At 36.0% G+C, this 26460-nt stretch overlaps 1 protein-coding gene across 4 annotated transcripts in view; it reads left to right on the top strand.

Annotated features, from left to right (window-relative positions):
• The window catches only part of LOC110383912 (uncharacterized), a 74196-nt gene that overhangs the window by 34998 nt on the left and 12738 nt on the right, over positions 1 to 26460 (top strand). Inside the window, exons 1-2 of one of the 4 annotated variants that reach the window (XM_021344874.3) lie at positions 3037 to 3245; positions 12027 to 12119. In XM_021344874.3, the coding sequence (XP_021200549.3) occupies positions 3195 to 3245; positions 12027 to 12119 (144 nt within the window). In that variant the 5' untranslated portion in view covers positions 3037 to 3194. Of the gene's footprint in view, positions 1 to 3036; positions 3246 to 12026; positions 12120 to 24278; positions 24540 to 26460 lie in introns of those variants that run through there. The other 3 variants (XM_049838589.2, XM_049838590.2, XM_049838591.2) reach the window with 3 other exon arrangements.

Genomic DNA, 26460 nt, shown 5'->3' on the forward strand with positions numbered 1-26460 from the left:
ACTGGATGCAGCTGAGTACCAGTGTTTTAAAAGTAGACAGTATCTGACCTCCTCAACCCAGTAACACGGGCAACTCAATACCCTAAAGTACCTACTGCTGTAACTTTTACTCAATTCTAAAAACACATTATCCTACTTAAACTGCTTCCATAGAGTTCTGAATACCAGTTATAAAAATAAATCATAAAACATTTTACGTTAATCTGTGATTAAAAAACCGTCTAGCTAATTACAAAGAAGCTTACAAAGGATAAGATTATTATCTTTATTTTCTAAATAACCTTTCGTGCTTCCAATTCCCATTAAGTTTATTGTTAAACTTAAATAAGATTTAGATTGGTTCAGAAAGGGTTAAATATATAGGAAGTGTAAAACTCTTTTATGTTGACCGTTTTTTGAAAACAACTCAATTGGTAACGGGTACTTTGTTGTTAACGAATAAAGTTGTAAAGAGTAAGATTGTAAGTACTTGAGAAACTGTTCTTTAAAAATATGCTAAAAAGTACATCAGGATAATCTTTATGCTTCGTTTCTTGCAATCGCTAAAACCTTTATTTTAAGCGGTAAAAGATTTTATGATTATTGCCCTTCCATAAAAATATTTTCATACTTGCGCGAACTTCGACAAATAAAGCCCTTACATGGAAATAAGATTTTTTTTTTAATTAAATTTTAATAATTACATAGGTGTGTTTCTTAAGTCTAAAGTTGCCAAACTTTTACGTATGATGGCGAGATCTCTCGAAGTCTCTCTTCATAAAAATGTTACCTTATCTACCACTAATAATAACTCTAGAGTCTATAAATCACATTCCCCCCTACAATTAAAACTGTACAGATTTCATACAGAGGAGACAAATAGCAGCCATCTGTTGTGGTCGTTAACACACGTCTAATTACAGCCTCCGACTTAAAAGCCTTCATGTCATCTCGACGGCCCTGGATTTCTTATTAACGCAATCCCTTCTGCATTCTTTGGTGCAAGGAATGCGTGCGTCATGGACATTATTATGGTTTAATAAACATAAGGCTTCTTTGAATCCTCAGTTGTCTGGCCTTGCCCTTATATCTGTGATAATGTCCGCCGATGTTCGTACAAATTGCTACAGACGTACCTAATTGGATGCTTTGTATAAGGCAAACCAATTTTGCACGAGCAAATAAATGTTGTTTCTGTTTTGTTTGCGTAAGCTGTGACGAGGATTTGAAGGGTTTTAACCGACTTCAAACAAAAAAAGAGATTTTGTATTAGTTCAAATGATTACTGTTTTAAAGTGGACACTTATAAAGATCCTTTCCGCTTCTGCGAAAACCTATCATCAAGCTCGATAGCAACTCTAAGTGGCAACCAATAAACACTTTTTCTGGCCGTAGTTTCGTAACTGAACATGCTATTACACCCACAATTTTGTGAGTAAAAATAATAGTTTCAATCCGTCGTCATGCTAGCTATATTCTATTTCTCACCTAACTAGACGGGAGTGTATAATTGGGCCAAACAGCCCACTACGCAATTACTATGGAATGGAATAAGTAGTATCCGTAGCTAGTCCCGACGCTTACCGTTCGAGTGGAGCAATCTCTTAAGCGCTTCGACAGACGACAGTTTTTGTTTTATTTTTATCGATTCTCTCCTTAAGGTAAGATAATAAGATTACTGATATAAATGGAGTATTCTTTTCCAAAAGTACCGCTAAAGAATTATATAAGTTATAAGTCCTTTATAAGGACTACTTATTGGCCTACTTGTGGTCATTTTATTTGAGGCATCTCATTACCTCTGAAGCTATTCAAATCATAATGATATGTACCCGTGCGTAAGTAACGGTGTCCGCACGTGCGCAAAGACAAAGGGAACTTGAAACCTTTGTGTCTGGTTTAACAAGAGACTGAGTACTACTCACTATAGTACCTCTATAGTACCTCAGTAGTACCTCCAAGGTGTTGCGCCACTTTCATTGAGCTGTACCAAACAGAATCCACAACATACAATGTATTGACAACACTCGATTGTCAACTGTTTAGAATTAATTGAGCTCACGGACAAATGCAAATGTGTGCGTGCGTATGTATGTGTAATTTGATTTCTATGTGTAAATGTAATTTTAATATTAAATTGTAAATCAACAATGTTAGTTTTCATTGTTGGTTTATTAGTAAAAAAAATTGTATGTCTAGAATAGCATGCAAATAATACGGCCTATCGAATGCAATCCGTTTTACTTTTACTCTGCACACATATACATAATCATTTACGTCACCATTTCTTCTATAACAGACTATTTCTTACAGAAATTTTATGCGTAGACACACTATTACTACTATACAAGTCACGCACGCAATGTACTACAAAGAAAAAGATTTGAAATTTTCTCGAGAATTGATAAGGTATTACGAGCGATTACGTATTATAGTCGGCAAGGTGCGATGGAGGTTTTTTCAAACATTTTTAATCCCTCATCCCGCTGCGCCGTCGAAAAGTGCTCCCTCGCACGTTCAAACTTTTTTCTTTTGGCCACCTGCTCCGAAGCGAGGATTGTAAAAGAAAAAAAAAAACGTCGAACAGGTAATGTGTTATATTATTATTCTTTTTGAACTTAACTCGGTTTGGCAGGTTTTAAAATTAACGTTAAAATGTTTAGTTTTGATGCAATTTGACTGTGTAAAAATCAATCAAAGTTAAAATCAAAAGTTTATCATACAGTGTTCCTGAGTAAACTAGTAATTAGAAGGTAGTCAACATATAAGAAAACTAAAGCCTGAAATAAACTTCTAATCATCATTTTATAACTACACTTTAAAAGGAATGTCACATTACCTAAGATGAAATGTACAACTCCTGACGAGTTTATAATAACAACAATTATTGTTCGCGTCATCTTTACTCGACTCAATCCCGCGGGCACAAAACAAGATGGCCGCCGCTCAAAATCCTGGGCGTAGTTCCTGCTATAGCCGCTAGGGGCGCTGTACGCTTAGTTCGTTACTTCGCCGCAGTAAGCCGTGGCGCTACCGTCACGGGCGGCGTACGCGCTTCGGAACACTCCCACGTACGCTCTCATTGTAAACAGAGGCGCGAGTGCCGCGTGTAAACTTCCCTCACGAACTAATTGACAAACGTTTGTAAACATGATTGTTATAAATGTGTTATGAACTGTGTACTGTGATTTCTGGACGGATTGCAAGGATTTATAATGACGAAAGCCAAGATAACGCGAAGCAGCGCTCTGTATCACAGCGCGAAGGTGAGCCTTCACTTTAATTTATTATTATTTTGTGTTTTTATGAATTAAAGTCATGTTCTTTGGGTTTATGTTCTATGTATATGCATGTAATATAGTCAGAAAAAGTGTTTGAACGTGTTATTTTTAAACTATCAGTCAGCGTGTTATTTATGTAAGTGATTCTACAATATTCTGATTTGTAAACGTGAGAATTTCCTATCTATGTTTTAATTTCGTAAATAAAACATGTGAAGTTAAAATAGAGTTCTATAATAGTTATAAAATGGAGGGCAATTGATTCGGGTCCGGTTTTGTGGACGTGTGTCGTGAATCTCGATCCCTCCGCTCCCGCGGCCCTTCGAAGCCTCCGTGTTTCCAATTTAAAATAAGCGATTACATCTTACATTGCATAGTATATTCGAAAATTCAGATACTTTTCGAAAAATTCAATTTCTGATTGTTGGAAAGCAACATACGTATTAATATAAAGAATGTTGTAGTCTAAATAACTATAAAAACTGTGTCTTAACTTTGTTTTGAATTTATGTAATTTCTTGGCGGGAAAAGTTATATATGTTGTACTTGTATATGCTTATCTAATTATGATAAACAGCTACACGTGTGTTTAAAATAAATACGTATAAGTATTGCTTATTTGATAAATATACCTCATTGCTCAGTTTTGCTACGACTGCAAACAAAAATAGTATCTGTATATTTTCCGTATACTGTAGCCCTACGGGGCCTACGCTTGGAGTAAAAGACATCAACGCACAGGAACAAAAGAGACGACAATACCTCAAAGCTGTTTTTGAGTTTGTGCAAGCGAGACAAAAGTCTCCATAGTGCTTATACTTATTTATTTGTATATAATTAAAGACTGGGATTTCGTATACAGGTACGTTTATAGTCACAGGTAGTGGCCGTTGCACGGATGGCCGATCTCCCCATTTTTGTAAAGGAAGGGGGATGCTTCGTAATGGGGCAGATTTTGACCGTATGTAATGCGATGGCATTCGAACTTTGGGGTCTTTCGTTTCGGACAGTGAGTGCTAATGATGCGTAAATGGAACAATCCTTTTACTTATTCTTGGATAGATTTTTGAATCGGTTTTCATTTACATATTTAAATCTTTGTACCTTCCGATGAACCTTCCGATTTCAGAAGACATTGACTTTGAGACAGTAATATTATAATAATTTCGCTTAGATTTAAGTCGCATTATCTCCTGTTAAACTATAGTAACAGAGCGTCTAATTTGTATTTAATGAATACCTATTTAGCCCTCGTTTCAGACGATATCAAAAAGTAATTGGTGTTGATGTGGTTTCTTGGAAATTGGGCACACGCTACACTCGACGCCGACCGGTTCTCTTCTCGGATTTAAACCGTATAACTTTGATTTTTTCACCGGTCAATCATCTCTTATTAATAGTGGCTGGCAATCATCGACTGTTAATAATAGAAGTACCGCAAATCTAACCACAGGCAAAGTCCTACGCCCCGTCTGTCTGCACGCATTAACTCAAAAACTGCTGAGTAGATTTTCATGGGGTTTCTTCCATTAGATACCTATAGAGATTCAGGTTTAACCTCCCCATTCAGAGACATTTAAAGATTACTTAAGTCACTCCTTAGTGACGGAATGTCATACAAATCCTTCACTAAGGAATGGCTTAAGTTACCGTTAAATGTCTCTGAGTGGGGAGGTAAGTTATATATGAGCAAAGCAAAGGACCAGAGGGTTGATAAATAAGGGTTGTTATAAGATAATTTGAAACTTTTAGCATACTTAATCATGTATTATGTGATTACACAAACTTATATTCAGTTCTCTGAATATAAGTTTGTGTAATCACCTACTTATTCTGTTAACGATAGCAATCAAAGAAAGTAATTTTCTCTCGCTTTGTCATATTTTGATCGTTAATTTATCTTTCAAATCTGACGCGTGTATAGAAAGTGTAAAATGTCTTGTGCTGTTGATGACAGAATACATTTACATAGACTTTGAAGATCGTCGCCATTCTGTGACGTATGTATTACATTTTGAAACGTAACTATAGTTTTTTACTTAATAGGATTATTTATAAATTAATAGTACAAAATTACTAATATAAACAGTTTAGTTTGTCAGTTTAATCATATTGTATTGACATCTGAACTTTCTAAATATGACTCGAAAGTCCTTGGAAGATGGTTAAAGCTATCTTACTTGTATGCTATTACATAGCTACATACAGGTCTATCTAATAAAAGCCTGTTTATAAGAATACGCCATTTATTATGCACAGCTGACTTATAAAAGATTTTTATTAATAAAACAAATGACGATTGATGCTGAGAGAGACTTGTATAGTTTATTATTATGAGTTTATAACAAGGTAAAGAGAGCAACATTATATAAATCAATGTATTAGTCACCTAAGTATTTATTAAACATTGATTGCAACATCACATCATGACGAGTGTATGCGAGAAGTCGACTCATCAATTCCATTGAGATCACGTATTACATATTAGCTGTTTCACGTGGTATCACTCACATGTTGAGGGAACTTTTGCACTTACCCGAATAAATATAGCCTATCTAGAGGTAGCTACCGACAGTGAAGTAATTTTTCAAGTTAGTTCAACAGTCTCAAAGCCAAAAATTTTCCCTTTTATTAGTATCCTCGTAGTTTTCCCGTGGTTTCACTCGCGTCCCGGGGAATCTTCTTTCCGTACTCGAACAAAATATAGCCTATGTTACTCGAGGATAGTCCTGTTTACAATAGTGAAAGAATTTTTCAAATCTTTTCAGTACTTTCGGAGCCTCTAGAGTCTAGGGTACAAATAAACAAACAGAAACATGTTTCCTCTTTATTACAATAAATAAAGATTGTTATAACATACCAGATGAATGGCGCTATCTTGTGATATTTAAACGCATGCGCGTAGTGACACTGAGTCAGCTCATTCCACGGTACATTCACCTGAATCAGAGTATCGTCATACCTGTGATTGTTTTCCACCTAATTGAGTTTTAATTAGACCGTGACGGTGGAATTACCTGAAACTGGCAGCATAAAAAAAATGTGTCTAGTTCGGGTTTAGCGTCCTGACACACTGATTCTTTTTTGTTATCCTATGTTATCCCACTTCTGAGCAAAAGTTTCTCACTAACCTTTCCTCTTTTTCCCTAGGGCTGTTTCTTAAGTCCTATATTAATAATTCCTTTTCTAATTAGAAAGACCGGTGTTATTACTTAATTGTTATACAGTAATTTGCACAATTCGATCATTATGTTATTTGCCAATTAAGTAATATTCTTCAGGAATGTTAAATTTTTATCTGATGAGTCATTTCTAAAGGCTTCGGCAAATGAACACATGGTCACAATTTTTTCTAACTGTGTTTTGTGTCATGATCAATAAATCATTGTTAACGCTATTTTGAATACCACTTTCGCAATATTCTAAGTTTGTTATTAGCGTCTAGACCATGGACAAGAAAATGACGATCAGACGATGGAGATGTCATAATGTCCTAAGATAGCAACGTCGCCAAAATGTGGGGGTTTGAGGGATAAGAAAAGTACTGGCTACCCAATCATACGCCATCTTTGGAACCCGCCCAGTTTTGTCAGACAAAAAATCTTCTACAGATGATCAAGGAACCTGAACGTTTTGTTAGTCGACTAATAACTGATCGGTTTGATCATGCCCCCTCCACTCTTTTGACCTAGAAGAAGTGGCCTACCTGCCTTATGACATCTCCGCTCATGTTTTAATCTTCCGTGTTCTAAACCTTGATGGCGTATTCAAACACAACATTGTGCACAAATATTGTACAGCCTGTAGGTAATTACATCTCAGATTGATTATACGTGTAATTATTTATTTTATAGTACTACAGGTATATAACGTCTAATGATATCCTCTAGCTAATGCAAAGCTCACGATATTCCCTGAGGGGACTACTAAGAAGTGTGCAGTTTTTATTTAAAATCAAGACTTTAATTCAGATTCAACAAAAACGACGTAGAACTATATTGATGGTGAATCATTATTCATAAAAACCCAACCTTTATAAAGACCACACGTTATAATTTTGAACACACAGGTTGAACACTTTGATGACCTATCATAATTACAAAATCATCGATTTTTCGCCATCTGTTCATACCCATGCTAAAAGCAAGTAAAAAATAACCCATCAAACACATTGGTTCATATAAATATTAAACGGTCAAGTGTAGGTGAGCCATTTCCGTAGGGGAAGCGCATCGGCTATATTTTGATTCAAATACTACTTCCGCTTATAACTTCCACTTATGTTCAATGCGTGTACAAGATAAAAGTATAATTAGTATTTTTAATAGCACTTTGAATAACAAAGGTTAGCATAAATTGATTTAATTTTAGGCGTAGCTAATTTAACGTATGCTAATTGGGTATTATCAATTGTATACGGTTATTTAGGTGATTTTTAAAACTACACGTGTGTAACACAACCTTCTTTGTATAGATAAAAAATCTAGATAAAGTATACAGTTATATAACAGATTATTTGTCGATTAAGACTGTAGGTAATGTTGAATTGGTGCGGCCGGCCGGCTTCCCACGCGACTCACGAACCATCAAATCGTGGTTTTTCCTTCTATATATTATTCAATACATGTACAACGCATCACTGCGCCCCCTCGTGTGTATAACACGTAAAAACGTGTACTAATTGACCCTCTCCCTTTCTCATTTCTTAAAAAATACTACTCAACACGTTGTTTGTAGCAAAAACGAAGTGATTAAATCATAGCAGTAATGCAATTAGATTAGCTACATTTATCAGGCGGATTAACTCATTGTTAAGTCGCGGTACGACTAATTATAAGGATAGTATAAATGTTGTTAGAAGGAATGACTAAGCCTGAGTTGGCAACAGTTGTGTCAAATATTTTAATAGCCCACCCTTGGCTTGGGATCATCAAAATCACGACAGAAAATTGGTGTTCTATTGCTAACAGACAGCATTAGCTACGTTTATGAAATGAAATAAGGTTTATCGTACAATTAACATCTTAATATTCAGGAGTGATTTTGAATAACTCATATACAGTACTAAAAATATTGAAATATAAATATGTATACGTAGCACACGCAAAACTGTAAATAAACAAACACAAATGTATAACGATGAAAAATATTATGAACATAAACGAACTTTACTGTAATCGTTTCAGGTCATTGCCATTTCTCATGAATCGTAAACAAAAACTCAGCAGAATCAACAGATTGCAAACAAACGATAAATATGAAATTGTTTTAACAAATATCTGTGTCGAATTATGTACAAAACAGTTGATCTTTTCAGTATGCTGTATAATTTTTGTTTCGCCGTAAAAAGTAGTCATCGCTAAAGTGGTCATTTCACGGTTCACTGCACTTTGATAAATGATATCGGAAATCGGAATAGAGGTAAACACAGGCTATAAAATGTTAGGAAAAATTATGTAGCGTTAATTTCCGCGAGATAGTAAATCGAGGCTTTGGATACTCGACACGTGTTTCGCCCCTTTGGGCATTTTCAGGAGAAGTTGACCCGCTTGTGCTCGAAATTAACGCTACATATTTTTCCTAACATTTTTGTCATAGATTTCCGCAAAGTAACGAGTGATTCCATAATATAAACACAGGCTAGTAAAGCAAGTCGAAAGATTTACAGTTTGGATGCAACTGGTCACATACTGCATAGTTATAAAATGATTCCTTTACTATTTTGACTTGATTAAGTAATTTGAACTCAACAAATCAGTCATTTAATAGAGTAGTCAGTGTTATTAGTCCTTTGAACCCGTAGTATACGTTCAAACGCAAAATACCGTTAGCCGACGTATGTTACTCGTTAAAGCCTCTTAGAATAAGCTAATGCCTTCTTCACTCGTCTTAATATGTGTCTGTAACTGCTAAAGGATTTTTAGAGTTTTACCCTTATGCTAATTAGAATGAATTCTGCCAGTGAGAAAATCACTTTCATCACAACAACTATGCAAAATTTAAAAAAGAAAATACCTGTGTTCTCATTTTAGTCAAAGTATATAGCTCGCTATTTCAATGTTTTATTATCAATTTTGAAACGAAACCACCTTCCTCTTATCAAGGTAAATATTGACAAGAACCGTTGTTCCCAAAACCGTCTCATTTCGAAATCGTTATCTGGCGACAATACGTCCCAACTTCCATTAGCGAGAAACTTTATCTATTTGTCACGAGCTCCACTTCATGTAGGCTGCATACACACGGAGCCTCTGTCTAGCACTTAACACGAACCCCAGAATCTATCGGTATTGTACCGCTGGTGTGAAGACAGGCTTATACCCTGTTTGCTTGAAGACACAGCCTTTATTCCGTATGTTTGACATGCTTTTATAGAAATACAACGAAATCTTCACGTTCGTCATAACTTGTTGTGCAAACAAGCACTTTTTCATGACGTAGATATGTTGAAACTTGAGATAAGTTGCATTTATAAAACGAGATAAAACTATAAATAGTATCAGGTAAAACAATCTAGAGCAAATTGTTGTTCAAATGTTTTCGCTCGTTTGAAATCGAGATGTGGAGAGTTTTATCACATTGATATTTCTACTGCGACTAGAACTAGTTCTAATGTGGTTTTACTTACGCAGTCCACGCGGGGTATGTCGCTAACAGTACCTTAGTTACGTGACTTAGAAAAATCAGCATTAATCTGCCGCTACCGTGGCGCGCTCATTTCGCGGAACATGACGCCCCCGGTGCGCGTGCTTCACTTGCACGGAGCGCATCTGTCATCCTTCCTCCTCCAGTTTTTGCACCTTCCTGTATATTGTCCTGGCACACACATAGTCTTGGAAAAGTTAAATGAAAGTTATAAATATTACGAAATCCAAGCACGTGTAAAGATAACGAAATTATGATAAAAATGTTTGTATGCCACTTAGAGTGTAGTGTTGATTCGAATATAAATACCTTTCGAAATCGGCTCATGATAGCTCGAGATACAAAATAAAACGAAGTATATTATAGTGAGCATTCGACATCTGCTCGAGACGAGTTAGGTTGCACCTGCCCGCCAAAATCGCGAAAAACTGGCCACCGACGTATCTCATTATAATAACAGGTGAGTGAGGGATCTTATGGCGAACCTAGGAGCCTGCTAACTGTATAAATACGATAATTGCATACATACAACGTATTACTATAAATTCTGTAGTAAACACTAAACAATTTTCTTATCGAACGTGCATGTAATTGGAATAATGACACTTTTTGCGTGGCTGGCTTTTGTGCTCGCAAGGTGCTCGTAGACACTCGTAGACTTATAGTACGTCAGCAATTTGTATCAACACATTGTTGATGCATCGATGGACGGAAAGTGTTGAGAACTCTATTAAAATAAACTGCAAAATGCAAATTCATAACTCCATGCAAAAGCTTCTGACAAAAATATACATACAAATGAATACATTTGTTTATTTTTATTACAATCTGCTCCATTCATTTTGACATTTATTCTGACGAAACTGGAGTGAAATGTTAATGAGTACCTGTTCAACTTGATATTTAGAATATGCAAAAAAAAATGGTAGTCAATCGATGACATATGTATGTATTTCTGTGTTAATATTACCTAGTGTGGGCGGCGCAGGAAGTATGTAGGCGTTGTGACCAATGAAACTGAATCGTGCACAACTTTTATCTTGATTATCTATGCCATAGTTAATTGCTAATTATATTGTTAGTTCAGAGTACCTTAATTGCGTTCTAAATGTACCTAATTCTAGCCAGTATATATTTATGTATAGTATTTTCGATGGGCCTTAGTTATATAAATGAATACGTAAATTGAAGCTGTAGTCAACATTGTCATCAAAGCCAGGTGCATTTCAAAAACTGAATTATTTTTTTTCGCACATTATGCCACGCTGACAGAATATAATGGATGGATTATCCTATAGCTCACAAACTTACTGTTTCTTATCCATAGCTCTGTATAATCGGGGTCTTCGCGACACATGTCGGGACACACCTGACGTTAACACGTGCACCTAACGTTTAACGTGTCTTTATAACATGTGCTGCCTTTAACTTAACCTACTGATGCTATCAGGCTTTCAATTATTAAAATAATTCATTAGTTGGTACTCTGAAATAACATTTCAGAGACAGCAAGTGCATGATTTTATAATTAAATACAAACATTTAAGTTTTAATCGGGTCATAATCAACAATTAGAGCATATTATAAATTTAAAACATCGTATTTTTTTTGTTTAATTGCATCAAATGTTCAAACAGGCAGGTGAAACTATTGACTACACGATCAATTTAGAATGTAGACTATAAACAACCGTGGTAAAGCCAAGGAAAGGGATTTTGAAATTAGTAGCTTTACATATACTTAGCTTTGCTTCTATTTACGTATTCCCAATTGACACTGGATGAAAATTTAAATAGTCATATAGGCATTAATTAGCTTGCCTAGTTACCCAATGCACCTGCGGAGCGCGTGTTCCCAACTTTAATCGCCTCATAGAATTAATGTGAGGAATTTAAATGAAATTGACGCATAAGCATTAAGCTTATATCTATAAATACACTCAGATGGATGATAAAGCATTTGCTTTATAGACGAATGTTAACTGATTAATTTGCCTGATGAACTGATAAACTACTCATTAAAGTAAGCTTCTGTGCTCCTCATCAGGGGTTTTTATAGATATACAATTAGTTCATAAAGGTATTGTAAGCATACATTTTAATATTTTGTTTTATGTTACAGGTGCTTTGGCATCTGGATATATTCCGGCGCAGCTTCCGCGAGCTCACTGGCCACGCTTGCCTCGGACCGTCCTGTATTTTTTGCGCCCTAAAGGTAAGACAATTACTTCACTATTTAAAACCTTGCATCTGCTCATGCAACTGCAGAGTAATAAAGGAGATTATTCTCTTGTAAAATGTGCAACAATTAAAATAATCGCCAATTATGAAGCTGTAAAATAATTTCGCTTGTTCTTCATTAAAGATCCCGATAAGATTTTTTGTTATTCGTTGATCAGTTTAATTTTCTTTCTACCTATTTTACTCTTAAGGGCTTATTACACTTGACTAAATTCAGTCGTCTAAATGATTCAGTCACTAAATTCAGTCAAATGTAATCGCATTTAGGAAGGTAGGTTTCATTAAATCATTTAGAAACCTAATCAGACAAACCTAATTAGACGACTGAATTTAGTCAAATGTAATAAGCTCTTTAGAAGAATTTTAAGTTTCTGCTTAGTAAAGGGCTTATTACACTTGACTAAATTCAGTCGTCTAAATGATTCAGTCACTAAATTCAGTCAAATGTAATCGCATTTAGGAAGGTAGGTTTCATTAAATTATTTAGAATCCTAATTAGACAAACCTAATTAGACGACTGAATTTAGTAAAGTGTAATAAGCCCTTTACACAACTTGTTGAGCACGCAACGTAAGTCTGACTCTGAAAGTGCAAAAGCCTTTCGCGGTCTTAGATTAAATGACTTGTTTTTATTACACAACGTCCGCTGGAGCAACTAAAACAACTAGAAACATGATTCTTTGACCACTCGAAATGACACAAAGTACTTTTTAACAAAGCGAAAGAACAACTGCATGACCTCGGCCGCTGCGCGCCAGACAAACGTGACCTTTTGGGAACAATAGAATCTGTTCATAGCCTTATTCAAAACGAAATCTCCGAGCTTTCGACGCGTTAATATTATAAAGAAACATTGCTTTAGAAGCTCCGATGTGTAGCGGTGTTACTTTTAACGGGGTAATAAAAATGGTAATAGGTTGTTGGACAACAATTAGTGCATGTTTTTGCTGTCGATTTTTTCGTGTAAGCTGCAATTACGGGCAGCATGTTTCAGTCTTAAAATAGCGTCTGCTGAATACGATGTGAGGCGTGATTCAAGGGCACTGAGGGTTAATCTACTAGTGCTAGACTGGCCCAACTGGTTTCGCAGAATGGGCCGGCCAGCCTCCAGCCGCGCTGTGATTTAGCTACCCGCTTTATATTTGTTAACTGCAGATTGGCCCTTAGCTCTGGGATAGTTTTATAGCCCTTTGTCTTCACTGGTTGTCTATTTATTATTCTGTCAGTGACGAATTACGTTGTAAGCATTTGAGACACGCGACTTGAACCGCAGGCCTTTTAAGGTAAACAGTACATTCTTACGTTATTTTAAATGAGTAAGATTTTGTACTAAGGAGGCTAATATAAAAAAAAATTACTAATAGGAGTACAATCATTCATTTTAATATAATCTTCTCTATCTGCTCTCAAAAATAAACAATTGAAGATCTCGTTGTTTACACTCACTATGAAACTTTCTATTTCGTATACGTATGTATTTGGTACCGGCGGAGGCAGCGCGTGCGCAAAGCCGTTACATTTCCATTTTCAAACTCGTTTGAAGTTGGCGCCCTTTTCGACCAATGGGCGGCGTGCTAAGTTCGTAGAACTCTTAGCCTCTGCCGTGATTGGTCGGCGAGTGTTGTGGCGCCAACTGCACTTACTCCTTTCTTTTTATCAATACGACAAATGCTAATGAGAATTCAACCATTACGATTGGATCTTTTACTTATGTTTTGTATGTTTCTTAGAATAACACAAATGAAGACTATGATTATGTTTATTAGCAAGAAAATAATTAACTTTTTTCTTTGACTAGAATAAGAATGAACGATTTGAAATGACGTAGAATTTCCAACGGATATACAAATTGTTTTATACGCTAAGCTTTGAATCTAAACTGCGATAAGATCCGTGTTTCATCAATGGTTAATTGAATGTTTTTTTATAGTGCTAATAAAATAGCGTACAATCATTTAATTGGGTACTACGATAGTTTTTACGTTTTCTAACAACTGTTAATTAATATGATTTCTAAGAGCTACCTTTATCGCCCACGGCGGTTTTGAACTAGTGTGCGACTGCTAGGCGTGGGTGAAAATGTATGCATATGCTTTGACTAATTATTATTATTAATAGCTTGAATATTAACCAGAACAAATTGAAAAAAAAATTCATGTTCATAAATTATAGTGAGTAGAAAAACTATTGACGTCACATAGATACCATATTTCTTTCGAAACAGAAGAATATTGTACGTTTCTTATACATAAATGCGATAAATAACATTGTGCTTCTGATCTGTTAGTTTTTTTGGTTTTTGCATCTATTTAGCATGTATGAATACAAAATGTAAATCTCTAGTCAGGCCAGCTACAAACTACTTTAATTTGATTCCTCTTATCTGGCATTATCTTTTACTCTTATCAGATTGATTTATTCTTTTAATTAATTAAAAGATTCATCCCAAAGAATAGTAGCTGTTAAAGTAGACTGCAGACTAAACAAACAGTCGGCCGACAGTTGTCCCAATGAGTGGCGAAAAATGTTTTTAACAAAATCTTGATGCCAAACAAAGTTTTCAGTCGAGTCTGAAACCGGCAATGTACCTGATCTTTTTAATACGTGTATGTGTTTAATACATACTGACTTATGAGCCCAAACAAACTATTGGCCAACTAAAAGTTTGTGATGTGCTTGAGTTCAGTTTAAAAATATAAAGTCAGTGCCTTTATCACTTAACTAACAGTAACATCGGTCATCGGGTGCGATTTCACCCGTTCCTAATTGAATTTGTTTTACGGAGCCACGAACGCGAATCGAACCTTAACGTTGCCTATTCTTGAACAACCAGATTATATAGACCTTTCATATAACAAAGCATTGAGACATTTCTTCGGAAATATTGGAGTGAAAGGCGCCGTGAAAGTTCTACTAATAACAGTCCCTATAGAGATAAAGTTCCGGAAGATTGGAACACAAATTGACTACTCTATCGTGGGCTAGAGGTATCAATTAATAGTTTATTGATTATGCGATTATTCTATATAACTTTCAGATGGTTTAAAAATATTTGATTGAGCCTCACTGCGCCTTGGAGTCTCTACTAAAGTAAAAATACGCCTTGGGCTCTCTAACTGGGCGGAATAAAATATAGTTCACACCAAAGATGGTCTAACTAAATGTATCTAACACCTATTCTAAATGCATCTAGATTCTAGGTAGGTAACACGAAAAACAAATGACGCGAGCTCTGTGAATCAGAACTCGGTACTGGATATAATGGACAATGATTAAGCATGCTCTTAACTTTATCTCTTAAATCAACAGCAATTAAAACTTTTACCGCGGCTTTCTTCTAACGGCATGATCTTAGTAATTCATTCACTACTTTGCCTAGTAGCTGTTACAATTTAGAAGCAACTTATATCGCATGATTGCCCAATGAAATTACAAGAAGCCATTTTTGGTAGTAATTAGATACAGATCATAAAAGTACAACAAAAACTTTAATAGGTCTTAAACATTGCTGTATCTAATCAGCTAGATTTAGCAACGGTTTCTCTTAAGAGGTACATGTATTATTACAAGATATTAAGGTACAAGGTTGATTGCTTGTAGAATTTTAAATGTAACAGAAGAAATATTTGTATCATCTAGTGGGGCCAACTGCCTTGAGCGAGTTGGGTATTAGACAAGCATCGTAAACGGTACCAGTGCCTCTGGTACCTATTTTAAATTCCTTAAACATACTCGTATACGCACGTACTGAAGTAAACTACCAAACAGAGCGAAAACACCAAGCAAAGGTTCCGTTCCGCTTTAAAACCAAATCCAAAAGAGTACTCAGTCCCAAAGCGTTTAAAACTAAATGTAACATAGTGGAACATAATTTAGTATCAATTTCCCCAGTTGTTAGTACGTAACAAGTGAAACATTAGTCCAAATATTATAGGCATGTAGCAACAACGCTAGACGGTGATCTAGGCACGTTCTACCCAACCGCGCCAGCGAAGTACGTGCCGCGAGCTGGACACAAACTGGGCCAGCCAATTACTCAGATAATATTACACCAACTATGTCAAAATATATAGATATTTGTATGTTTTTATTCTATTTAACTAGCAACCAAAATCCTCGGTTTGACAAAATTATTTCGCTTAAATTTTCAATAGTATGGTTTTTTTTCGTCTGGACTCGTACCGGTAGCATAATGGTTCGTGATAAGTAGAAAATTTGGTGGAACCAAGTTCAAATGGTCGACACAGCGTGCGCTTATTACATTTCAATATCCATGCTGAAAAATAAAGATGACATTAATACAAAAAATATTGGTCTTTTCAGCAGTAGTATACATTGGTGACTGCTTGATGGTATAGAGATTTTTCGCGATATTTGGATGTCTAGATAGAATAGGCAGCGTTGCTTAACTTCTACGGCAAGAGAGACAATGTTATGTTTATAACTACAATTAAAATTGATACACATATTAAAAACAAACATGATACACAGATACCATTAACTCAGGTCCAGATATCTGCTTTCATTTAATCTCCTAAACATAAACTATCAAGTAGAAGCTGTCGTAGGAGGGGTCAATGTGTCAACACCAGTGGGACTTAATAAGTATGTTGCGTCAGTAGCTATTATCATCAGCTTTTTCCACCCACGTAAGGTTAAAGGCTCTCTACCATATATTTTCGTGCAGCTTGATATTAAACCCTACCCACTCATGTAGAACAGTATTGTTATGCTATAAAAACAATCGTGATAGTTGCTCACATGTATGTTAAAGTATTATGTGTATAATCTATGGGTGTATGTGGATGACATTATGACTGGTTCATGCTCAGATCTGCAATTCAATGACTTTGTTATGTTAGAGCAAAATGTTTATTAATAATAAAACTTGCCTGTTATATGTAGAGTTATTTCTTAGATGATGTGGTTTTCTTGTTAGAGTTGTCGTGGATATGTAAGGCAAACGTTTCCATTCACTTGTACTCGGAAATCATTTCAAGGATCAACTGTTGCTGCGTTGACGAATCCGCACACTAGTTACGGACATCTTTAAATTCGCCACTGTCATAACCATGCTCACTGGAAGCCATAAAAGTCGCCAACACGTAATATTTACCAGAAATACCACATCAATTTTAAATATTAATGCGACCACGTGTCAAAATCGTGCATTTTAATTCGTTCCTCGAATAAAAAGGTCGTGAAAACCTTAAGATTGATAATGCGGTTCATGAGGGTAGATCACGCGAGAGCGTGCGGACCACGGCCCATGGTCCATGGTACACGTAATATAATAGATCTACATTACACCGTGTATCTAGAGGTATAGGAGCGTGCGCGCAGCTGCAGGACCGGTTTGTGCTTCTCGTTTACACCGAGTTGTGCCATGTCATACTTTACTATGGATGTTTATAGGTACACAGTTAAGTGTTGGGATGGACGTAAAGGCGGAGGATCCGGATGCTGCGGTTGAAGGATAGATTTGATTGAAAGCTCGCGAGCGTTATAATTTATCTTTTAACTTTAATGTTCCGTTTAGAGAGGTTTAGGTTCCCATTAATCAATAACATCAGATATTTCTACAAGAAATTTAAACTGATATACTTTTTTCTATTTTTTGTGATCAGCAGTAAGCAATCCGAAGTGTAACTAACACAGCATGTCATCACAGTTCAAGGTGTCAGCTTATTATTTTTTTATGCGCTTTACAGTCTTGCATCAAATAGAATTGCCATCCTCCTACTTTTTATGAGGTAAACAGCAAAAGGTTAAGACAACTATTAGGTAATTCACGACTAGTTTTTGTACCTTGCAAAAAGACATAAAATGGCGTTAAATGTTCACTTTTTTGTCCTTGTTAGAGTTTTTAGACTGATTGATTCCACTATAATTTAACGAGCCATTCGTAGCAAGCCCAGGCAGAACTGTTTTAAAGCCACATTCATACTGAGAGCTTATTGATCTAACCTTAAATCGAATAAAACATACATGAACAAAACAGGTTTAAGTGCCCACCAACTAAGCAATTGTCATCTTCAGACTTAAACCTGAGCAAACATAATAAAACATCTTATAACAATACTATAAATACCCTTATTTTCTCGTAAAAGCTTCTATTGTGTATTATTGCGAAAAAGCAGTACGTTTACCTGCTCCGAAGACATGCATCCTGTGCATTGTGCATCGGTATCAGTTTCAACAATGGCGTAGTTTGTACTACGGACTGTACTGCGAAATGGAATCATATTAAACCTCTTTAACTCGCTTTGTTGTATATTCCAAGTGGATTTTAATTGACTCATGAGAGCTTCTTTCTGCTTTAAGGCTCATAAGGTCTCTTGAAAAACGTCTCCTCTTGTCTTTATCTTGCCACTTTTTAAACGGTTTTATATATGTTTTATTTATCTGTCAAGTCTAGCAGAATTTAATAAAATTACCAAAAAATAGTTACTCAAAGAATTCCAGTAAGAAACATTTCCAAATAAAGTGCGGCGTATAAAATACTGCGTAGAGCTGCCAGATAAGCCGCGCCAAGCCGAGGAAATTTATTATAACCGAATGAAAACAACACAGTTCATATAAAAGTTAAGCTGCAATTCACTTCTGTTACTCCCACATAAAAGTTAGTGACCAAGGCTTTCGCCCACCAGTCAGTGACGACTTGATTGCAATCTTATCTCAAAAACTTACTTGACCAAGAATCCTAATATAGATTGAACCATATTCATTTAATTCCATGTGTCTATGTTGTTAATTGGCTTGGGTTAGGAACGTTTCTTTTCTAAACCAGTTATGAAACATGATCGATACCTACACTGACACACTGGCAGTGAAAAATAATCACAAAAAAGTGTCTAGGAAAACTGGCCTCCTAACTCTAAAGGCTAGCTGGAAAGTGGTGAAAACGGTCCTTCTAGGGACAGGGCGAATGGCCACGTGCACAGCGACCGGTCACGATAGATATCGCCTTAGCGGCGCCTGCGCACCCGCCTTCCCTTCGCCCTGACAACACACAAATACAAATCACTACAGATTACATCGTAAACTTAATTTTACTTGATATATGATATAATTAAGCTTGTCGAGCTGTCCACAGTCCTGTCAGAGTTCACGGTCTCTGAGCGATCGTGGGAGGTCGATTTATCATTGTAATGCAGGAAAAGTTTTACTGTATTTGTATAATAGGGTTAAGGTGAATACCAGAATTAGTTATGACATTCTAATGACGTTGTTAACTGCATTCGGAGACCAATTAAAATACTCGTAAATGGACCGTTCCTTTGTTGCGAGTACAGACTGAGTAAGAACGCAGCAATTTGTATGTCAAAAGAAGTCATCAGCCGCAAAATGCCAATTGTAATATTATTTGTTAATCATGATCCATCACTTCTTCTCCAATTGACAGTGATCCTTATCTCCTTAATATTAAGGGTGAAAATATATCTTCTCCGATCGTTTGTTACGCAGGGATGTACACAGTGCCCAATGCATGTCAATCATCGTACGCATATGTCCATAGCCAACTGTCATGCGTGTGTGGTTACGATAACCAACCTTTGTCAATACGAAATATGAAGTATTGTTTAACACGAATATGGCTTTGCATTTTTCATTAAAATGACTGTCGTTTGACAAGTGTCCTCCCATCCACTTGACCTTTTGTATGAAGTTGAACTCTATAAATGCAGTTGTGGTTTTACTTATCGTCTTTTTATTCGATCCTATATTATTATGGTATATCGAGCCTTTGGCTTTCTACAACACGACTGAGACTGAGCAAATCTTCAGTTTTCTGAAATATTTTCCCTAGAAGTTATGTCAGTTCTGCAAAGCTTCAAAAAAATCAAATTAAGCATAGTTTAAGTGGGCGATTGCGTCCTACAATACGATTGGTAGCCAGCTACCAGAGGCTCTACCTTCAACCTTCAACCGGCTTAGAGAGGCTAGGCACAACTAAACAAGGAATGCGCAATCATTGTCTATTATCTTAGCTAGGTGTTATCTGTAATTACTAATAGACTTTGTTTGTTGTTTCGAAATCTATCTGAGATTGGATTGCTACCTTACCTACTGAATTTAATTCAAATTGGTCAGCGTCTACCTACTCAATTGTAGATAGCTTTGATGTAGCCTTTGTTACATTCAAACTACACGTAAAATAGTATCTTAAATATCACATACGTACACATAATATGCCTTTACAATTTTCTCAAGTGACTTAATATAGGCAATATATGTTATAACGGATTCACGATTATGCTTATCATCATTGAATTATACTGGTAACTTCAATCAGCCTCGCGATTGCTTGCCGGTACACTCAATTACTAGCCTTTACTTACCACAATACAATATTTTACAATATTTTATAAAGCCGGACGCAAAGAATCAATTTGGACCCTTAAGATTGCAAATATTTGACCAAAAGATTAAAATTGCTTCAAAGTGTAACGGAAACGATCAAATTGCTAGATAAACTTGACATAACAGCAGTAATCAATTAAAATATGAAATCTCTTAAGTCCAAGCTTGGGAGACATGTTTGGGCGTCAAACTGGTTGCAAGTGAAATGAACAAGTGTACAGAAACTAGGACAACGACACACATTATGAATATAGTGAGAGTGGGCATCACTCGACCGTGTAAACCTTTTCAGACAAAATTACTTACAACCATATAGCGACCATAAAAAAAATAAGATTTTCTTATTGGTTTATTTTGTCATAATTCTGAACCAGGATCTCGTATCTAAACTTAATTTATATTGAGATTTTTTTAAGCTTTGGGACTAATAGTAACTCAAAACAGCGAGACAATACTTTTCAAACGGTATTCTCCTACCTGTATGCATTGAAGATCAGTCTTTAGCTTATTTTATTGCCGTGTGAACTTCTGATGCAGGTGGTTCTATTGTTCAGGTTAACGCTCTTTTATTGAAAACTACGTTTGGGGGCGAACAAAACATTAAGCTCAGCGAACTAAGCGCAGCCGTCTATTTACTACGCACGCACTACTTTAATTCGTAATGATTCGTCTACAAATCACTGAGCCATTTCATTAAACTCATGCTGTGCAGTTTTGTTATTCTTTCCGACTAATTTCGTTTTTGTTTCCATGTTCTTTTCATTGCTACATTTAACGAGTCTGTGAAAACTTTTGCCATCTACAAGAGTGTACTGATTCTCAACAATTATATTGTTAGTTGAAACAGTACTGTACGAGTTTACTTTATACACGAAAATATTGCCTTTGCTATTTCACACGCGCATAGACGAGCAAAACATTTCAAATTCCATAGAGTATGACTTGCCTCAAATAAATGCACGGTAGTTGAAAATTGCCATGATGAATTAATTTCAGCTATTGCCAAATTCTTTGGTGGAATGCTGTTGTTTGTATGCAATGTTCAGTTTATTACAATAGCCGTGGACTTCACGAGCTGTGTCTAAAGAAACATTTCTTTTATTGTTTTCGGATCTTGTTGATGGTGAGTCATCAGTTTTGGATCATTGTTCGTGTTATACTTTTAAATGATGTAGGAAATGGAGAAGTTTTTTGTGGGTCTGCCTTTTGTTACTATGGGATGTGATACGTTTTGAAATGAAACGATTAAGTATGCATTTTTGTTTTCGTTCATTAAAGTTTTACAGTTTAACTTCTTTGGAGATTTTTCTCGTATATCATTTCTTAGTTGGAAGATGCTTTTGCCTGACAATAGGACATAAAAATACTTAGAACTCCTGTTGTTATTTTCACGTAAGCTTCCAATTTGTACATTGCGTCATCAAAGCCCTCTAAAATGATCACAACATTAATACTCTTAGCTAAATTATCACTGTATTGATGAATTTATCCTCGATTAGCACATGTTCACATTCACGGTCACGGAAACCCGTTATTGCGAGATTTCGCTTGAATAGACGTTAATGTTACATGCAGCTAAACTTTTGACATTTACTATTGCGCCCGTATAACGAACCTCTTGTGCTTATAAAGACCAATTTAAGTGTTCAAATGAAATAGTTGAAGTGTTGCAAAAACTGCTCATTTAAACCATGGACAGCTTTTAGATTTTGACCTTAAAACTAATTATCTGTACTAATATTATAAAGAGGTAAAATTTTTAAGTTAGTGGGTCGTATTCTTTGAAACCGCTGGTCGGATTTCCAAAATTATTTCACTGATAACTGAATGAAAGATAGCTACAATGTTCCTGAGAGCCATAGGCTATGTTTTATCCCGGTACGGACAGTAGTTCCCATGGGACGCGGGTGAAACCGCGGGAAAAAGGCTAGTCAAACATATACAGAAGGTAAAATTGAAAAGACCAACGTTTATTTGTTTATGGCGTCGTCAAAGTTCGTTGCGCTTGCAGTCTCATCAGGAGTCGCGATAAGAAAGGCATTGCATTACGCAGACTCGTCAAGTATCAGCGTTATCATTACGCTATACATATACCTTACACCTATGGCTTGTTCCCACCTGCTCCACAAATTCCTTCCCAACGGGTCCAAAACGAAACAAACAATTGTTTAAAAATAATACAATCTTTACTCCAAAAGATTTTAAGTACAGAGACATAATTTTGATATTTTCCTGACAGACAAAATTTTTTGGAGCCATGTTGAAGGAATTTGAAGGTATATTTTAATTTATTCTTCAAACTTTTGGACCCAAGTGGAAGAAATGTATGAAAAATTTACTAACAGAAAACAATAGGTTTGTAGTCAATGGGAACAAGCCATCATTACGCTACACATATACCTACATATAAGTATATACATTATACAGTAGTATCCATAAGACAAGGTGTCGTTACTTTGTCGTATCGCGTTACAGAAACCGGTACTAGCAACCGCGGCATGACCCCGGCTCACCAGATTTGTTTTGCATAATCTTGATATACTATATCTGTATATTTGAGAGATTAGATATTGTACTGTTAGACTTACTGGTGGAGCAGACTAAGGTTGCGAAACTTGGAGCAATATCCTGATGGAATCCTTTGTTATCATGCCACTTACTGTATTCGAATTTTTGATAGATACCAAGTTGTTTTCCAAAATCGAAGGAGGATCGTGGTATTAGCTTTTGGTAGACCTGAACATGATAGCAGTAATAAGGCTTTTCCGTTCAATGATATAAAAAGAAAGCTTATTTCAGAAAATAAAACTCTACCATAAAACATGAGTGATCACACACCACTAATTTTCTTTGCAAATGGAAGCATCCTGAAATAAAAATGATAATTCAATAGAAATACTGAGCTTGGTTTTAGGGTAGCTAGATACCTAAATAACATTATGGACCCATATTATGTAAGCTAATAATTGCAATAATCTCAAAATCAAAGCTGTCAAATTGAGAATGTAGATTGCAATTCTTTAGAAAGAGTGAAGGGTGAGACGGCGGTCGATGATCTAAGCAAGATAATGTTACAGACTAGACTTGAGCTAAGTTCGAGCGGGATTAATTACGGTCAACCGTTCTGCAGAGCCGGTGACGTCATTTTTTTCTTACTATTTCAAGAAAAACACGTTTCTAGTAGTAATATTTCTTTGAGTCTTATTTCCAAGTTAAAAGTAGACTTGAGACATGCAAAAGTTGCAGTTGCGAAATCTTTATTAATTATAAGCCAAAGTCTGATTTATACGCAACGTCAATCATGTGATACTTTTTATTGAGCGGCGTATTTCGTAAGCTTTATTTTAAGCGCTCTATGTGAAGGTTTGGTCAAGTTTTTTTCTGAAAGTACTGCGTTTTCTTTTATAAGTAAATTGTTTTTCTTGTACAAAATATATAAACTGTCTTCAAGGAACATAAAAAAATGATCTACGACTTGAAATTCATGAATTTTCCAACAACAAAGAAGTAACGGAACCTACTAACAGTTCTCAACAGAATGTATCACTTATATACAATTATATGTGACATATTACTGTTTATGTGGAATTTTAATTATAATTGCAATGTAAATTGTAGTTTCCACATACTTTTAATCTCCTTGCTCCAAGTAAGATACATAACCGGACTCCCGCGCAAGCCTCTCTTGCGTCTCGCTCGAACTTGGGAAACCTAGTGTTGGCGCCAAAGCCTTCATGATCTGTTGTCTTTGTCGCTCGCGTGCGCCGGCGCAGCCTGTCACTGCGCGGTTACTCCACGAACAGTCGTACATGACGCCTCTCTACCGGAGCGCACGTCGCGTGTTTATTTTGTATTTAATCGAAATGAAACGCTTTGTAACACGTGAAAAATAGTGCCGCAACACTGGATTGTCAAGTGTATAAACAAAGTTCTTACACAAATACTACCAAGTGAAAGTGCAGTGCCCAAGTGAGATGTGTTCATGCTAAAGGTCATTATCATATAAAATCGTGTCCTTATCAAGTGAACGGTATTGTATCTACATTCGATGTGATTTTATACAGAGAATTGGTTACTTGTTAGCCTTGTAGCCGACAGCTCTTCGTCGACCGCAAACTAAATATACAAGTGTTAATTTATTTAAAGTGACGTGACAACCCTGTGCCGCGATAAGTTAATGCCAATTTCAGGGTCGCGTTTAGTTCAATTATCGGGAAAAGTAATTAAAAGCAATCGATGTTTATAGCATTTCGATTGATTGCCCCACACACCTCGTGCTCTTGCGACACAATAATAATAGTTGTAACGCTCGCCTATTCGTGTCTAATCTACCTGTTCCTAGGTCTACAAATCCTTTTCTGGGAAACATAGAAAACTTGTCTATTAGTATGTTTGAAACTACATCTTTCCCAACATTGTATTCACTTAGTTGATTTCAATGACATAATAAACCCCTAAGGAAAATAGGACTACAACATACATATATGTCTAAAGGTTAACTTGTAATGTGGTGTTCAGTTTCAAAGTTAAGCAGAAAACCAGCTTCATAACATTTGAACAGTTGTTATAACACGTCACTAATTATAATCGGAATATTGTCGCCATTGTCTGTTCACCCACACCGCCACAAATTCGTACATTCGCACTCGCGTCTGTAGTGCCCACAGACTATTTACCAAACAAGACGCCTGCGCACACAACATCGTCATGAAATGCTCTCGATGTCCTTGTTCTTAAGTGCACATTACTCCTACAGTATCCAAGTTGTACGCAATTTTTTGGAGCATTAAGTATACTTAAGGTATCAAAAACCTGCTCTTTCCTTGAAGTTTGAAAAGGTGAATTTTAAAATTTGCATGCTGTGGCTCACGCTACGGATGTCGGTGTTCGAGATGTCAGAATATTTTGATTTCGGGAGTCAATGTGCAATTTCCTGATTAAAATGAATAAGCAATCTTCTTCTTATATTATTACGACGCTTTGTAAAATCCTTTGCAGTGTATAAACAAAACTTCCGATACAGTTGTTGAGATAAAGAAAGCATTAAGCGAGTGAATGATCAATCCACAATTATTTGCTATAATCATAAATAATGCACTGCCATTCTTGATATGCGTAATGGTTTCCTTTCAACAGTAGGTAATCCATATAAATGCGATTTCCCTGTTTCTCCACAGCATCCATTAATCATCTCTGCGAATATGATGGTATAAGGGCCTACGATTGTGTATCGATAAATCACACGTATCCGAGTTTATCGCGGAGCTCACTTGCACAATGGTTTATTGCATCGGTAATTGAATTAGATATTACGAGTTGAACGAATCGATTGTGGCGCCGATAACTTCACCGACTAATCGAATAGAACGCTAGAGTTCATCACACTTGCGCTATGATAAGGATTGCTCTCGTTTCTTTGACTTGCTACTTACATAAGTACCAAGTTATAATATCTTCGCATTATCAACCAATTTACTTCTTACTCACTAACAACCAGCAATGGAAACTAAGACATTTAACCCAATCAGATTACCGTCTTGGATTGCACATTTAAGGAATTGTATTTCCAATCCTATTGCCAAATCTGATGCTAATCTTAAACAAGTTAACAACTACATATACGCATACATTTCCAAGATAATCTCAACGTTATGATAGATGTATCTCCTTGAAACAATTTCGAAGAATCTATTTGCTTGCATTACAATAGGTAATTGATACAAGTTGGATTCTACAGAATTAAGGGTTCCGCTAAGTGTTGCAACTTCGATTGTTTGTGGCTTCACACCTTAGCAACCGTAATTACAAATGAATTAGGTTATTATGCACAACATATGGGCGGTAATAAGAGGTTGAAATTAAGTAACACCCAAAATTGTTTGTTGGGTAACCAATTGGGGTGTTCAATTTTTTTCCATCAAGTGTGTCGTAGAAAATTTGGTTATTTTTAC

Source organism: Helicoverpa armigera, chromosome 12, assembly GCF_030705265.1.
Source record: "Helicoverpa armigera isolate CAAS_96S chromosome 12, ASM3070526v1, whole genome shotgun sequence".
NCBI classification, from domain to species: Eukaryota; Metazoa; Arthropoda; class Insecta; order Lepidoptera; family Noctuidae; genus Helicoverpa; species Helicoverpa armigera.